Consider the following 18704-nt stretch of genomic DNA (forward strand, 5'->3'; position numbering starts at 1 on the left):
CAGAGACAAATAGAAAAACAAAAAAGACACGAACAGGAAAGTCACAAAAAGAGAAAGAAAAATGACACAAGTACTTTTTAAACTCACACTAGCAAAAAATAAAAAAAATTTTGAGTCAACCATACAAAAAAAGAATTATATTGCCTTCAAAGTAGCATATAAAAATACTCTGACCATACCACTGAAAACGATTAAAAATACTGGACAAAATATTTTTAAAACACCTTTTGAAATGCATTACTGATCAGGCAAGAAAGTAAGGAATGCTTAGAAGTCAAAAAGGAAGTGAAAGCAGGAAACCAGGGCAGTAAGTGGAGCATTGAAACAGACTCTCACCCTGGAGGCATCCATATAACACTGCCAACCGTAAGCTATGACCTTGTAATGGGGATGATGAAGCAGAAGGGGCAGGAAACAAAGTCTAGGATCTGCCCAGAAGTTGGGGGTGTCATAGGAGATCCTGTCCCATAGAGCCGGAACCCCCCCAAAACTGCACCCACCACGTAAAGATAAATGAAAAACAAATTTGCCCTGAAGAAGAGTATGGCATGGAAACTTTCCCACTCCCAGAATGGTGCTGGGAGGAAGAGAAAATAAGTCTCCCCTGAGAAGTGATAACCACAACCCAGACTGCAGCTCACGTGGAGATGTGGCATAAGCTGAGCATTTCTCATAAAACGGTTCCCAGTTGGTACAAATGTCTCCAGGCAAACACAAAAAAATCCCTGGAAAAAAATGTATTTTTCAAGCCAGGAGTCAAAGAATTCCTACAGGTAAAAGTCCAAGAAATATGACTGGTTAAAAAAAATCAAAAAACAAAAGAAAAATAGGGTAGCATGAACTACAGCCAGTAGAATCAGAACCAAAGACCTCAGATATTGGGTTGATTAGATTCAAATTGTAAAATAAATACATTTTGATATGTGTAAGGCAATGGTTCTTAATATTATCAGGCCCATGTCTACTTTGTACAATAAATATTTTTGTAATGCCCCTATTCTTACCATGACAGACATTTAAAATAATCTAATCTGCATACACACATTATGTATGCATATATTTATATATATATCCCTTAAGTATAAAATATAGGAGAAAAAGTAATAGTAAAATAATGCATATTTCAATAAAAAATGCAGTAACAAAACCACACTAGAAGACATAATGAAATTGTCAGTGTTTGGTACTTGTCTATGATAAATAAATCTGAACTTAAGCCATTCCATACAAGCACAGGAAAATAAAAAAGAAGAGGTACAGGGGAATACTAGAATAAAAATTAGTGTGAATGTATATATACAACGAGAAAGGGAATGACCTTAATTGAAGTAGCATAACATGTCAAGGCAAATTTAAAAACAATCAATATATAAAATATGAGAAAATACAACATTCTTCAAGTGAGCTAGACCTTATTTATAAGTGCAGTACCCAATTCCCCATGTTGTAACATGGTAGACAATAGTGATGAAGTACAGCAGAAAACTTACCATGTATCTTTTAACTGTACCTCATGCTGAGACATAAATTCAGTGTCAAGTATATAAAAAGACCTTGGAAACCATACCCTTTAATAGGTGACAAGGAATAGCTGATGGATTGGAAAACAAAACAATAATACAAGAGCTTATAGAAAAATTGTTTCTGGAGGGCTTCCCTGGTGGCGCAGTAGTTGAGAGTCTGCCTGCCGATGCAGGGGATGCGGGTTCGTGCCCCGGTCCGGGAAGATCCCACATGCCGCAGAGCGGCTAGGTCCGTGAGCCATGGCCACTGAGCCTGCGCGTCTGGAGCCTATGCTTCGCAACGGGACAGGCCACAACAGTGAGAGGCCCGTGTACCGCAAAAAAAAAAAAAAAAAAAAAAAATTGTTTCTGGAGACAGTATTGCAGTAGGTCTGAAAAACCACCTGCAAACCCAAAATAAATACTTTCTACGTGCAATTTTTAAATCTCTATGTTACAGACAAATTAAGAATACATAGGTTCAGCAGGCTTCTGACCATGACAGACTCACTGTTACTAGACTTCTTCAGTAAGCAACTAAACAACTGGAAAAGATATGTGAGGTAACTGTTTACAGGCACTGGATGGGACAACGGGCAGTGAAAAACTGATGCTTTATGGAAGGAAAACATTCAAAATAAGCACCATGTGTGATCTGGCTTCCTGAGTAGACTTTGGGACTAAGGGTCAAAGAGAAAGAACCCAGGCACAGCACAGTGATGTTAATGAGCAGAAGAATGAAAGATTTGAGCTAAAGGTTTATGAAGCAGTTGAAATTATGGAACAGACTACTGGATAGAAGAAATGTGTGCAAAAGAGAACCCTCTACCCTCATATAAAGAATGAGACTTGCTAAGCACAGCAGAAAGAGGGTGCTGTTGTTTGGTGCAGAGATAACCAGATACCAGATACCCAAGGTCACAAAGTGCTGGAAGATATAGGAGTTCTACCCAGACAGGGTGGTAAGACCACACTGGATTCTTAATCCAGCACCTTGGGTATTCAGTTGAGACCCAGTATCTCATACCTTAGGAATAAGGACCGTACCCCAGAGGAAAAGCTGCATCCTAGGACTAAACACAAAACCGAAATAGATCTACACTAACTTAGAATAAAAACAGGGCTGGCAGAATAAAAAACTAACAGTAATTCAATTGCCTACCAGAATAAAACTCAACACCTATAAAAAAGATGAAAACCTAGATTTCCTACAACTATTAGCAGCAACATTCTGCACACACACAAAAAATTACTAGACATATAAAGAAGCAGGAAAAAAGCAGACAAGATAAAAGACCTTGAAAAGACCCAAAAGTTGGAAATAAAGGACCTCAGAACAGCTATGATAAATACGTTCAACAAAGAAAAGGAAAAGAAGGACTTGCTGAATAAAAAAAAATGGGGAATCGTGGCAGGGAAAAAAAGAAAACAAAATAAACCAACTGGAAATTCTAGAACTGAAAGCTATATCTAAAACGAAAAGTCCACTGACTGGAAATTGCAGAAAAAAGTCAGGCAAACTTAAAGATGGACTACAAAAGAAATAATATGACTGATTTCAGACACAATAAAGGATTAAAAAATATGAACAGAGTGTCTGTGACATGTGGGATAATACAAAATAGTGTGTTTTATATGTGTAATTAGTCCCAGAAAAAAAGAGAATGGAGCAGAAAGAAAAAAAAAACTTGAAGAAATAATGGCTAAAAATTTCCTAAATTTTATGAAAAACATCTTGGATCAACAGATCAAAAATGCTCAGAGAATACCAAACATGATAAATGCAAAGAAAACACACCTTGGCACATGAATGATACTTACTACTGAAAACCCAATTAAAGGAGCAAGGGGAGCAAAGGGATACATTTCACACCATGGAACAAAGAAATGAATGACATTTAATGTCTTCTCAGAACTAATGGAGGCAAGATAACAAACATCATCAAAGTAGTAAAAGAAAAAATACTTTAAATTGACTATTCTGAATCTATTAAAATATCCTTCGTAAATGAGGATATAATAAAGATACCTGAGAGAACTTGTGGCCAGCAGACTTCCACAAGAAGAAATGCTAAAAAAAAAAAGGAAAAAAAATTTCTTCAGGCTCAAGGGAAATGCTACCACATGAAAACTTCAATCTACACAAAGAAATGAAAAGAACTGGAAATTGGCAATGTGTACATAAACATAAAATGCTATTTATTTTCTACTCTTATTTACTTCTAAGATAAATATCAATCTAAAGCAAAAGCAATTACACTGAATTATGGAATTTACAAGGTATGTCAAAGTAAATATATGACACAATAAACAGCACAAAGGATGACATAGGGGTGAATGAAATTATCCTTTTGTAAGTGCTTACATTTTACAGCACATGAAACAATATTAAGCAGAAAGAAAACAGGGAATGAATAGAAAGAAAAGTGAGAAAAATAGCAAACAAATAGCAAAGTTGTAGACTTATATCTAACTATGTTAATAATTAAATACAAATAGTCTCAATTCTCCAATTAAAAAGCAGAGATTGTCGGGTTTGATAAAAACCAGGTCTTTAAAATCAGTTTTTGATTTTAAAAATCTGGTCTGTTTCCCTGGAGATCTCTGACTATATTATACTATTATACTATTATACCTTCCATCTATTAATTTGTAATAAAAAAAATTTCCACATAGAAAGCTCCAAGTCCAGATGGTTTTACTAGTGAATTCTATGTTAAATAAATTATACAATATTACAAAATAGTTTTCATTATAAGGAGGGAAATTGTTTATAAGATCTAAATAATCCTAATACCAAAACCTGACAAATACATTATAAGAAAATAAAATTATATACCCATATCCTTCATGAACACACAAATCATTAGCTAAATATTAGCAAAAAGAGTCCAGCAATATATAAAAAAGATTATGTATCATGACCAACTGGAGTTTATCCCAGAAATACATATCTATTGGTACTATCATTGGAAAGTCAATTAATTGATTTAAAAGTCATATTAATAAAGGAGATAAAAACACCTGATCAGTACATTCACAGAAAAGCATTTGAGAAAATCCAACATTCATTCATGAATAAAAATTTTCAGAAATTAGAAACAGGAGAAAACTTCCTCAACCTGACAAAGGACTATCACAAAATAATTAATACTGACATACTGAACACTTTCCTCCAAAGAATGAGGATGTCCATCACTTCTAATTAAAATTTCACTCAAGTACCTAGCCAGTGCATAAGGAGAAAAAAAACCACAGAAACAAAACAAAAAAAGGAAAGAAATAAAAGTCATAAAGATGGAAAAGGAGTTATCTTCATTTGCAGACAACATGATTATTAACACATAAAATCCTAAGGAGTCTACAAAAGATAACAGAATTAATAGATAAATACAGTACTCAAGAAATCAATTGTATTATTATATACTAGCAGCAAACAGTAAATAAAATTTAAGGAAATTATATATAAGAGCATCCAAACACATAAAATACTCAAGAGTAAATTCAACAAAAGATATGGAAGGTTTTTAATACTAAAAACTGCAAAACGTTACTGAGAGAAATAAAAGAAAAATTAAATAAATGGTTATATATCAGGTTAATGAATCCAAAGACTCAAAATAGTTAAGATGTAACCCTCTTGCCAAACTAACCTATAGATTAAATGCAATCCCAATCAAATTTCCAGTTTACAAGCTCATTTGTAATTTCTATAAAAATGCAAAGGACCTTGAATATCCAAGGCAATTTTGATAAAGATTAACAAGGTTGGAGGACTGATACTACCTTATTTCAAGAGTTACTGTAAAGACACAGTAGGGTTCTTCAATCTCGGCACAATGACATTAGGCCAGATAATTCTTGTGGGGGCTGTCCTATGTACCGAAAGATTTTTTATCAGTATCCCTAGCATCTAACAACTAGATGCCAGTAGCAACCCCGCTCCTCAATTGTAACAACCGAAAATGTCTCCAGGCATTGCCAAATGTCCCCTCAGGGCAAAATCAACCCCAACTATCATAAAATAAACTAGATAGGGTGGTACTGGCATTAGGATGGACAGATAGGTTAATATAAGAGAATCCATAAACATGCTACCTTTGTGCAGCCAGTTGATTTTCAACAAAAATTAAAGTTGAAATTAAATCAATGAAACGACGGAAGTCTTTATCAAAAAGGTAAGGCACTAGTAAGCCGCACAGCACATAGAGATTAGCTCGGTGCTTTGTGACCACCTAGAGGGGTGGGATAGGGAGGGTGGGAGGGAGATGCAAGAGGGAGGGGATATGGGGATATATGCATACGTATAGCTGATTCACTTTGTTATACAGCAGAAACTAACACAACAATGTAAAGCAATTATACTCCAATAAAGATGTTTAAAAAAAAGACATTAGTAAAATGTAGATTGGACAATGTGTGTGTCCTCTGAGACTGTCTCATACACTGAAATCATCTAACATTCCTACACAACCGTAATTACCCCTTCCCATTATTGACTAAAGTGGAGGAAATGATCAAAATACCCTTTCCCATCACTGACTACCATTTGTAGGGAAAATAACCAAAATCTCCTCCACAAATTTCCAAACACCTTCTGTGTGATAGGACCATGCTCACTGAGAACCATTAATCTAAAGAAATAACAAGGGATTGAAACTATGGTCAGGAGCAAAAGCCAAGCAGATTTGAAAAAATAAACAGAACACGCAGAAATTTTTTTAAAAAAAGAGTAATTGGAACTAAAAATTCAATGGATGTCTTAAAAAGTAGATCAGAAATAGCTGAAGAGAACATTAAGAACTTCTGCTTTCAGCAATGTGACCAACCAATTCTCCAAAAAATGCATGGAAAAAACACACATTTGCATGCATTGCTGGGCTTGCAGAAAGCTGGGCTTTGCAGAAAATAAAGGTAAGAGCCTCCCCAAATAACCCTAAAGGTAAAGTTAGAGCAAGGAACAGTAAGCTATAATCAAACAGGAAAGGCAGGGCTTCCCTGAGGAAGCCAAAAATCCCCGAGGGATTTTTGAAATTAGTTATAATGATGAAGGCTATGGAAACCCATAGTTCCAGGCAGAAGCAAACACAGTTACTTCTAGAGGAAAGTTTTCTCAATTTAAGCCTGTACTATTTCCATAGATATAATCAAACATGTATGACCTCATAATCAAAGATAATGAGACACCAAGAAATAAACCACCATGAGGTAAGGGTCAGCAGAAACAACAAACTACCAAGTTAGACTTCTAAGAACTTTATTGGAATTGTCAAAAACAGCCTATAAAATAGTTAGAGACAAAGTTTTTAAAGAAAGAAATAGATGAAGTTACAAAAATGAACAACCAACAAGAGACTAGCAAAAATAACCAGGCATATTTGAAAAATAACAAACTCAACAGTACTATTAGGTATTGAATCAATACTGCTGAAATCTCAAACTCAGTGGAATTATTAAACAGCACTTAGACACAGCTAAAGGTTAGATTAATAAACTAGAAAGTAAATATCAAGAAATTACATGGAACACAGCATAGAAAGATAAGATAAAAATGTAAAAGAGGGACTTTCCTGGTGGCGCAGTGGTTTAGAATCCGCCTGCCAATGCCGAGAACATGGGTTCAATCCCTGGTCCAGGAAGATCCTACGTGCCGCGGACCAACTCAGCCTGTGCGCCACAACTACTGCACTCTAGAGCCTGCGATCCACAACTACTGAGCCCACGCATCACAACTACTGAAGCCCGCACGCTCTAGGGCCTGTGTGCCACAACTCATGAGCCCGCAAGCTGCAACTACTGAAGCCCGTGCACCTAGAGCCCGTGCACCGCAATGAGAGAAGCCACCGCAATGAGAGAAGCCACTGCAATCAGAAGCCCGTGCACTGCAATGAAGAGTAGACCCAGTTCACCGCAACTAGAGAAAGCCCGTGCACAGCCATGAACACCCAACACAGACAAAAATAACAAAAATTTTTAAAAATTTAAAAAAAAGAAAAAAGGAGAAAGGAGAACAACAGCAGAAAGAAAGGAAAAAAGAAAAGAAAAAAATAGGAAAAAATCCAGTCTGAATAGATAGCACAAACCTGTAATAAAAATATATCAATAACGGCATTAAATGTGTACAGACTAAATGTACCAGTTTAAATACAGACTGTCAGATTAGATTTAAAAATATAAAAATCAGATATATGTTGTCTATAAAGGACATATAAAACAAAACAATATGAATAGCTTGAAAAAAAAAGAGAGGAAAGAAACTATATTAGATCTTATGTAGCCCCACACACAAATTCATATGCTGAAGTCCTAATCATCAATGTACTTGGGGAGAGAGCCTTTAAAGAGGTAATCAAGGTTAAATGAAGACTTCAGGGTGAGGCCTTAATCCAAAATGACTAGTGTGCCCTTATAAGAAGAGGAAGAGACACCAGGGATATGTGTGCATCCATGTGAGGACAAAGTGAGAAGGCACCATCTGCAAACCAAGGAGAGAGGCCTCGGAAGAAACCAAACCTGCCAACACCTTGATCTTGGACTTTTATCCTCTAGAACTGTGAGATATAAATTGTTGTTTAAGCCACCTAGTCTGTGGTATTTGGTTATGGCAACCTTAGCAGACTAGAATGTCAGACAAATATTAACCAAAAGAAAGCTGGTTTTATTAATATTAACAGAAAAAATATACTTTGAGGCAAAAATATATTCCTAGGAATACAAAAGGATGCTACATGATGAAAAATAATTGAATTTATAATTTAAATATTTATATACATACAAAAATGGACAGATCTAGAAGGAGAAACTGACAAATTCACCACTTTAGATACTGATTATGCAAACCAGCTGAAGAGGACATTTTGCAATTATTTGGAGGAAATTTGAATATGTTATGGGTTTTAGATAAGATGAAAATGTATAACAAGAGAAAAGAGATTACTGGCTAAAAACTTACCAGGTTATGAAAGAGCCATATATTTAGGCAAATATTGATACATACGTATGTAGACAAACACACATACACAGAGGCATTGGAAATATTTACCAACAACTAATTCTATACCACACAGGTGCTTGGAGCTAGATATACAATGATAAATAAGGAAGATCAGATCCTATCCTCATGGATTTTATATGTCAAAGCAACTCAGATCGTAGGTCTCATGGGCTTCCACTCTTTCTATGACACACACTTCTTTGAAACTTTAAAAAAGTCCTTTGAGACAACTAAACACAAAGCTAGAACTCGACATTCCTTAGTAAATCAATTACAACTAGGTGTTTCCTGGTTGTCTATTTCTTTTATTCTTTAAAAACGGCATTTTTTTCTTCTTTTAAAAATTGTTATTATTGACATACAACATTACAGTAGTTTCAGGTGTGTAGCATGATGATTCAATATTTTATATATTGTGAAATGATCACCCCAATAAGTCTAGTTAACATCCATCACACAGTTACTAACATTTGTTGTCTTGTGATAAGAACTTTTAATATTTACTCTCTTAGCAACTTCCCAGTCTAAGTGCATTTTTTTTTCTTTTAGGTATAGCTACTTAACCTAGAGAGTCCTATACACCTATTACATCATTTGTAAAACAGTCTTACATTTTACCATGTACTGAATCTCCTAAGGAAACAAAAGTGGCTAAATCAACATTTCTCCGATATTTTGGTGATCTATGTCTGACTTAAGAAAATAATTTTAAGAAAGTTAATGAGGCCTACAATTGACCTGATAATATAAAAACAGTGATTTTAAAACATTACAAATCCATTTAGTATTAATTAAGATTACTGACTATAAAAAATGCCATTTCAGAAAATAGACAGAAAACAGTACATGAATGAAAGAATAGCTAAGCTTCAGATTTTTAAAAAAGTAGTATTAGATAGCAAGCACATCATATATTGATCATTTGGAGAGGCACGTGGTCAAGTTTACAGTTCCGAGTTCTGGCCAGGTATTGCTCAGCATCCCACCAACTGGACTTAGAAAAGCAGCCTGGCCATGCACTACGAGACATCAGACTTCCTTCCTGAGCCAAAAAAGGAGTGATTTTTTTTTTTTTTTTTAGCATGGCTCAAGTGTTTGCAGACATGATAGCTTTTTAATTTTTTAAGAAAATATAATTTAAAATGAGTAAAGGGTCACCCAGAATTTAATTAAACAGGCATACCTATATAAAATATACCTAGAATAGACAAAGAGACAATGCTTTCAAGTACTCCTATAATTTTCAGTTTGTGATGGGATTATTTATCTGCTTTTTCTTTTTCTACTTTTAACAGTTTAACTGCTAGACTATTCATAATACATATACCTATAGCATTATTTTCCCTTCTATCTTTAACAACACCTTTCTAATATATCAGAGATCCAAATTTTACTTATTACACAATTGTAGATATTGAACATCAGAGGTAAATTATTTTTAATAAATATGAAGATTAATTTAAACTATTGCTGTTAAAGTAATATCCAATGATTGTATTAATTCTTAGAGCATGAAAAAAATAGATCAAAGTATATGAAGTGATAGTTTATAGTTATGATTAGATTTATGGCTTTACTATAGAAATTTAAATTTCTATTTATATCAATAGTATTGTTCCTCAGATTTATCAACTGTAAGGATTCCTGTACCTCAGGAATTTCATGAATAAAATAACTTGAATTCCTATCAAAATACGGATTCTCTTGGTAGTGACAAAGACTTGACAAAGTGATATTAAAGTTTATCCAGGACTGACATGTACACACTGCTATATTTAAAAAGGATAACCAACAAGGACCTATTTTATAGCACAGGGAACTCTGCTCAATGTTATGTGGCAGCCTGGATGGGAGGGGAGTCTAGGGGAGAATGGATACATGTATATGTATGGCAGAGTCACTTTGTTGTGTACATGAAACTATCACAACATTGTTAATCGGCTATGCTCCAATATAAAATAAAAAGTTAAAAAAAAAAAAGTTCATCCAGGAGCTACAAGAATATTTTAGAATAGTAATAAAGGGAGACTTGCTTTCTAGGTACTAAAAGGTATTACAAATACAGAGAAATAAAGACACTTGGTGGAAGAAAAATCAAGACAAACAATACAAAATTAGAGTTCTGAAACACCCATCTTAGAAATAACATATAGAAGAAATCATCATGTAACAAAAGAGGCTTCAAGTTAATGGAAAGAGTTCAAACAAGAGATACTGAGTATGGGGAAATTTAGAATAAAGCTTTATTTTATGTAAAGGTATAAATTAAATTTTAGATGGATTTAAGAGTTAAAAGAAATAAACCATAAACCAGAAAAAATATTGATCACTATTTATCTGATCTATAAGAAACAAAGGCAGAAACAAAATGCAAGAACTCACCACATGAAAGAGCAATGAAATTGGATATGCCAAAGATGATCTCAGATGAGGCAAAATTATTATTTGTAGGTGAAAATATTTCATACCTTGAAAACCATAAATACATTGAAAAATTATTAAAATCAATAAAAAGAAGTTAATAAGGTGGCTGGTTACAAAAATGTTACACAAAATCAATTCCATTTAGAAAAAAAGATTATAAAAATAAAAGAAGGAAAAAAATATCAATTTTAATAGTACAGAAACACATACACACACAATGATAATATACCCCAGGACAGATTGTAGACATGTGTTTAGATTACTTAACTCTTCTTTTACGTTAACAAAGTATAGTTTTCATTTTCACTATTTAGGTCCTGCATATCTCTTATTAAACTTTATTCCTAAGTGTTTTCATTTTTTGTTCCTTTGGTAAATTAAACATATTCTTCAGTGAAGAGAGGAAGATAACAGAGTTTCTCTCCTCTGTCCTCCATCCTCCTATCTCCCTTAGCAAAAGGGTCATGGTTTGATAATTTGTTTACTGACAGCTCAGAAGAGCAGAAACTATACCTTCCACAGCTCAGAGATTTGCCTCTGCTCAAAAAATGCTAAAAGCCAGCTCTATACTCTTGTTTAGGCAAGAAAAACCATGACTGGAGAAATAAACAGCAGGGAAAAAATACAGGGAGAATGTAATCTGATGAAGAAAGATGCACCTTTAGAAAATGCTCCCACTGAAATTCTCTGAAGAAAATTTTAACCTAAACCAGTTAGTTTAGAACAGAGAAAAAAAGGCTGTCTGGAATTGAAAACATGATTTGAAATTTTAAAATTAAATAGGAAGAACAGTGAAAGGAGAGAGTCACACCTGAGAACCCAATATGCTGGAAGTTCAAGAGGAACAATCTTACAACAAAAAGTAAGACAGATGGAAATGCTAAGAAAAAAAATAAGAAACTTCAAAGACCAATTTTGGAACAGCTGAATAAGAGGAGTTCTAAAAGGAGAAAAGGAAACAAGTAAAGAAATATGTAAACAAATTACAGAAGAAAATTTCTAAACACATGAAAAAATGAATATTTAGTACAGGTGACCCTGTTTTTGTACTAAGACTTTCTCAAGTGAAGGAAGCAGCATGTTTTACATTATGGCACAAGTTCCTAGTGTTGTTGAAGAACAGAAACAAACAGTTTGCAGAATGGCTACTTTGAATAGCACTCTTTTATAGATAACAGTTGTTTTTGCCTAACTCATCCAAAATCTCTTTTCATAATAGCACCTTGGTTTGCTTTTGGAGAGTCCTCCTTTCCCTACTTTAAATCCTTGTGGTTTAGATGGGGCTCACCTCACTCCTCAGCTCAAGCGGTGGGCAAATGACTGCTGTCTAGCAAACCAGAGAGCGGCATTACAGGTTAGAGCAATCCTGGGCTTTTGCTAGAATTGCTGGTAATTCTATCCCTCTTGGCATGTGGATTGAGCATTCAAATCCAGATATCTCTGAAACTATTCTAATTCCTGGAATTATAAATTATGCAAGTCAATACATTTCCTTTTTTCCTCCTTAAGCCAGTGGTTCTCAAATTTCAGAGCACATCAAAATTACCTAGGGGGTTTGTTTAAAAAAAAAAATAACAGAACAAAACAAAAGACAGATTGCTGAGGTCCATATCCTGGTGGGTAAGTCTCGATGAGGCCTGAGAATCTGCATTTCTAACAAAAGTCCATGTGATGCTGATGCTGGTCCAGGGACCACAACTGTGAATGATTGCCTTAAGCCATTATGAGTTGGTTCATATTACTTACACCTGAAAGATTAGTGACCAGCGTATCTCCAAACAGATGAAAAAAAATGAAATAACCCTTGAAGCAAAGTGAAAATTAAAATGAAAATTTTAAATTATCCAGAAAATAATGAAAATAATAAATTCATACCAAAATCTATGCAACACAATGAAGCTTTTCTTAAAGGAATATTTATTGTCTGGAATACTTATTGTTAATAAAAATAAAGACTAAAACTAAGTACTCAACTTCAGAAAGTAGAAAAAAATAAACAAAATTAATAAAATTAACAAAAGTTGAAGACTTTTTACTGTAAGATCTGAAAGTAAAGAAACAGAAAACCAACAAAAGCAGCAGAAAATATAGATAAGACAAAAGCTAATTATTTAGAAACATAAATCCACAAGAAGCCTAAATAGGAAGAAACAGACAAAATAAAAATGTAAAGTGCTAGAGATTATTAAAATCCAATTGCACAATGGGAGAGACTAAAAGAGTAAGAGAATCTTATTGCCACTTTATGGCAATGTATAAGAAAATATAAAGGAGGTAAATAATTCCCCAGCAAAATATACCAAATTTGACCAATCAGAAGTAGAAAAATCTAATAGATAAGACTCTGAGAACATAATTTTTTAAACTACAAAAGGCAAAGAAAGGGCTTAGATGTTTTGTAGCTCAGTTCTATCACCTTTTAAGCTGTGGGTTCCAAATCATTTTGATCACACACACTTATCAGTAAAATATTTTTGAATATCCATCCCAGTATATGTATATTTGTTTGTATTTATAAAGTAGATGCATACTTTATAAAGTAGATGTATGCATTATTAAACAAAAAAATTAAATAAATAAATATAAACACAAGTCATGATTTTTTTCCATGTATTAATAAAATGAATCTATTATCTTGTCTATCTATTGGAGATAGATTTTTCACTTTGGAGACCAGCACTTTAATTCTTATGTATATTAAATAACCCCACAACATAGAAATAGACAGAAAACTACCCAAACATGAAATAAAATAGCCTTAGTAACAAAACATGACGAGGAAAACACATTAAAAAGTCCAAGTTCATGAAGTCCAATAAATATTATGAAACTGAATATACCAGCATATCATGACTAAGAAGGGTTTTTTCCCACAGGAATATAAGAATTATTCAACTTCACAGAATCTATAGATGTAACTCATTTTATCAGTAACTTGAAGTCAAAAATTACATAATTATGTCAATAGATGCTGAAAAGTATTTTGATATAATCTGACAGGTATTCATAATAAAAAGAGAAGGGAAGCAATTAAACATGATGATTATTAACTGAAAATAACATTTAAATTTGAAATATTAAAGCCATTTTCATTAAATCAAGATAGGATGCCTGCTGTCAGCAGCATTTTTAACACTGTTTAGAAAATTCTAGTCTATTCCATAAGAAAAGAAAATTAAATAATAGCTATGACTATTGGAGAAGACACAAAACTATTGCCCAAACCCATAGTTTTTCTCTACAATAGCAATAGCCAGTTAAAAGGAAAAAAAATCATTCACAATAGCATCAAAAATACCTAAGAGTAATCATCACAAGAAATCTATATAAGTAACTTATTAAAGGTCACAGGGACTTCCCTGGTGGTCCAGTGGTTAAGAATCCTCCTGCCAATGCAGGGGACATGGGTTCAATCCCTGATCCGAGAAGTTCCCGCATGCCGCGGGTCAACTAAGCCCCCATGCGCCACAGCTGCTGAGCCCATAGTCCAGAGCCCGCGAGCCACAACTACTGAAGCCTGTGCACTCTAGAGCCCACACGCTGCAACTACTGAAGCCTGCGCACTCTGGGGCCCGCGTGCTGCAACTACTGAGCCTGCGTGCTGCAACTACTGAAGCCCACACACCTAGAGCCCGTGCTCTGCAACAAGAAAAGCCACCACAATGAGAAGCCCGTGCACAGCAACAGAGTAGCCCCCGCTCACCGCAACTAGAGAAAAAAGCCCACGCACAGCAATGAAGACCCAGCACAGACAAAAAATAAATAAATAAAAATAAAGGACACAAAAATAACTTGAAAAAAATGGGTCAACATAACCTATATGCTCCTCCAATCCCATTCTCTTCTCTGGTCTCAAAGTAGCATTATCATGAACTCAGCATTCATCACGTTTCATATTTTTACCACAAATATAAGTATTCACAGACAATGCATAATATTACTTGATGGTTTTAAAAAATTAATAAAGATGAATAATATTGCATCGATCATCCTGCCGCTTGCTTTATTAATTAACATTATAGCGGGATTTTTAAAAAAGTAATCCAGACTGATAACAGTAATCTGTTCATTTTAACTCAATTTCTTTTGAGAATATACTACAATTTAATCATCCTCTTGGTAACAGACATTTAGGTTGTTTCTGAGTTTTGTTTTTTTCTATTACAAGCAATGCTGCAATAAACATTTTTTTGCACAATTCTTTGTGTACATGTGACCATAACCCACAGAGAAAACATTTTGCGTCACAATTCAGTACTCTCACACACAAAAACACCCAGCATAACCCAAAAGTATATGAAACAATAGTTACTCTTACTACATGCACTGCACTCTGATGATTTTTATTCCGTTCTATTTCATTAAAAAATAGCAATAGTACTTTCCATAATCTACCAAATTAATATCAAAAGGCACTAGTGGGTCCCAGCCCACATTTTGAAAAACACTGCTCTGGTAAATCCACCTAGAAGTGGAATCAAAGTATATGAAAAATTTTGATTCCACCAGATATTGCCACATTGCTCTCTCAAGTGGATTCATCAATTATGAGTCCCATCAGGACTGTGTGACATTCTTCACTCTACTTAGTATGGTCAGACCTTAAAATTTCTGCTACTTCTATGGGAGTGAAATGGTATCTCATTTAAATCAGTATCTTTTTATTGAATATTTATTTTTTTCTTTTATAAATTACTGTTTATTTGCTCATTTTTCTGTTGGGCTTTTACTTCCTTTTGATTTGTAGTCCTTTATATATTATGGATATTAATTCTTTATCAACTACATGCATTGCAAATATCTTTTCCCACTCTATATTGTATTTTCTAACTTTGTTTATACTGTTGGTGCTGGACTATTTTATGTCAGTTAGGTTATGCCTGGTAACTATGTTTCCCAGAGTCTTTTTTCTGGATGGTTCTGGGTTACAGTCAGCCAATAGAGAAACTCATATACTACAAAACATGGAAAGCAAAAACAAAGCAGAAGCCATTATCACAGTCAGCCACGGTAGCACACACAGATCTGCCCAGCACGTCCTGGCTTGTCCTCTCTGGTGCTCTGTGCCCACCTTGTCTTCCCAGTGTTGGTCCCACTGACCAGCAGCCTGACACCATCCCTTGTCTGCAAATCCAGACAGGTTGTCACAACACAGAGACAGCAGTTTCCATAGCTCTCCCCAGGGGCTCCCTCACCCCAGTTCCTCTGCAATACCAGATATGCTTGGCTTTTTGGATCTCCCTGCATGCTCTGATTTGTCTACCTAGTCCAGGGCTTCTGAAGACTGGTTAGTGAATATTTCTCTAATGTACTGTATGTACTGACTCTTCCCTTGCCCAGCAACTCTCACATTTGTGTAAGTTTTTTTTAAAAAAAATTAATTAATTATTTTAAAATTTATTTTTATTTTTGGCTACATTGGGTCTTCGTTGCTGTACGTGGGCTTTCTCTAGCTGTGGTGAGTGGGGACTACTCTACGTTGCAGTGCGCGGGCTTCTCATTACGGTGGCTTCTCTTGTTGCAGAGCATGGGATCTAGGCGCGCAGGCTTCAGTAGTTGTGGCACATGGGCTCAGTAGTTGTGGCTCGCAGGCTCTAGAGAGCAGGCTCAGTAGTTGTGGCACATGGGCTTAACTGCTCCGCAGCATGTGGGATCTTCCCTGATCAGGGCTCAAACTCGTGTCCCCTGCATTGGCAGGTGGATTCTTAACCACTGCACCACCAGGGGAATTCCCTTGTGTAAGTTCTGAATCTTCAATTTTCATAACACTTAAAGTGGCTCTATCTTCCTGACTGAAACCTTTACCAGGTAGAAATTTTAAATTCTGAAGTAGTCAATTTAATCTAACTGCTTATAGTTTGTGTTTTTTGTGTCTTGTTTAAAAAAAAAATTCTTCCCAAACCTAAGAGCTGTAAAGTTTTGCTTTACACTTTTAGATCTTTAGATATGCTATGAGGTCGGGGTCCAATTTTACTTTTTCTCCATAGTCAGATATACTCCCAGGACCATTTATAATCTTTGCATTATTTTCCAAGATCTGAAAGGCATCTCTGCCATATATTAAGATTTGTATATATTCTCATTGCCAATGGTCTATTCGTCTTTCACTGGGCCATCACCTCACTTATTTACATATACTTACATAGTTGTATAATAAATATAGATATCTGGTAGGGAGAGCCTTCAAACTTCGATTTTCGTCTACAAAACTGTGAGGTTATTATTGGTCTTATTAACTTCCAAGTCAATTTAAAATCAACCTTATTGGAATTCTGAATGAAATTACATTGAATATAGATTAATTTACAGGAAATTACGCTCTTTAAAAGATTGAGTCTTGGGCTTCCCTGGTGGCGCAGTGGTTGAGAATCCGCCTGCCGATGCAGGGGACACGGGTTCGTGCCCCGGTCCGGGAAGATCCCACATGCTGCGGAGCGGCTGGGCCCGTGAGCCATGGCCGCTGAGCCTGTGCGTCCGGAGCCTGCGCTCCGCAACGGGAGAGGCACAACAGTGAGAGGCCCGCATACCGAAAAAAAAAAAAAAAAAATATTGAGTCTTGCCATTTATTAACAAAATACCTTTCTCCATTTATTTAGGTTTGCTTTTATATATCTCAAAATAAGTTTTATCATTTCTCCATAAAAGTCTTCCATAGTTTTGTTAGATTTATTCCTAGGTATAGTATATTACAGTGTATGTTCCAATTGTGAAACAAACCCTTTTTATTTTATTTTTAATTTTTTAAATGTTTTTAAGAATTTAATTATTTAATTGTGCCATGACACCTAACGATTGCACGTTTTGTTTTTTTTTTGCTGCGTCGGGTCTTCTTTGCTGCACGGGCTTTCTCTAGTTGTGGCGAGTGGGGGTTACTCTTCATTGCAGTGCACGGGCTTCTCACTGTGGTGGTTTCTCTTGTTGTAGAGCATAGGCTCTAGGCATGTGGGCTTCAGTAGTTGTAGCACATGGGCTCAGTAGTTGTGGCTCATGGGCTCTAGAGCGCAGGCTCAGTAGTCGTGGCGCACAGGCTTAGTTGCTCCACGGCATGTGGGATCTTCCCGGATCAGGGCCCGAACCCATGTCTCCTGCACTGGCAGGCAGATTCTTAACCACTGTGCCACCAGGGAAGTCTCAGCAAACCCTTCTTAAAATACCAGTTTCTAATTGTGAATTCCTAGGATGTAGAACTGTCCTTACACTCCAGATATTCATTTGTTCTTAGTTTGACTTTTGTGTATTGAATTTATAACTAGCAATCTTGTTAAATTTTTTAATTTATTCCAATTATTCCAATAATTTACCTATGGATAACCATAGATATAAAATCATATTGATGTGAATAACAAAGCATTTGCTTTCTTCTTTTCCAATCCTTAGATCTTTTATTTAGTTTTCTTCTCTTATTGCATTGGTAGCACCTCCAGTAGTATCAATAACAAACTCAAGAGGGGACTCTAGATGGGTTATTAAAACTGAGAGGACTCAAAGCAACTGCTTAAATCAGACAACAGAATCTCAAGTCAGCCAAGTAGGAAAAAGAAAGAATTGACTTAATAGCAGTTCCACACAATGATCCTATAAAAAAAAAAATCACTGTCCCCAGAGGCTTTTATTTGTGACAGTATAGAAGTGAGGAAGCAGACTAGGTATAAAGAGCCCTGGTTCAAATTTAGCACAGGCAACTGAGCTCCTCTAACCATGATCATATACCTGCTTTCCCAGTTAATAAGGATATGTATGAAATTCAGTTGTCCTTAGTAGAAGAGTCTTGAAAAACTGAGTTT

The 18704-nt window shown here is 35.2% G+C and overlaps 1 protein-coding gene across 1 annotated transcript in view; it reads right to left on the minus strand.

Moving 5' to 3' along the window:
- LIN28B (lin-28 homolog B) overlaps positions 1-18704 on the minus strand; it is a 117518-nt gene that overhangs the window by 19330 nt on the left and 79484 nt on the right. Inside the window, exon 4 of the mRNA XM_007110799.1 lies at positions 3532-3573. Coding sequence (XP_007110861.1) covers positions 3532-3573 — 42 coding nt within the window. The remainder of the gene's footprint in view (positions 1-3531; positions 3574-18704) is intronic.

The sequence above is a fragment of the Physeter macrocephalus genome, chromosome 10 (genome assembly GCF_002837175.3).
Source record: "Physeter macrocephalus isolate SW-GA chromosome 10, ASM283717v5, whole genome shotgun sequence".
NCBI lineage: Eukaryota > Metazoa > Chordata > Mammalia > Artiodactyla > Physeteridae > Physeter > Physeter macrocephalus.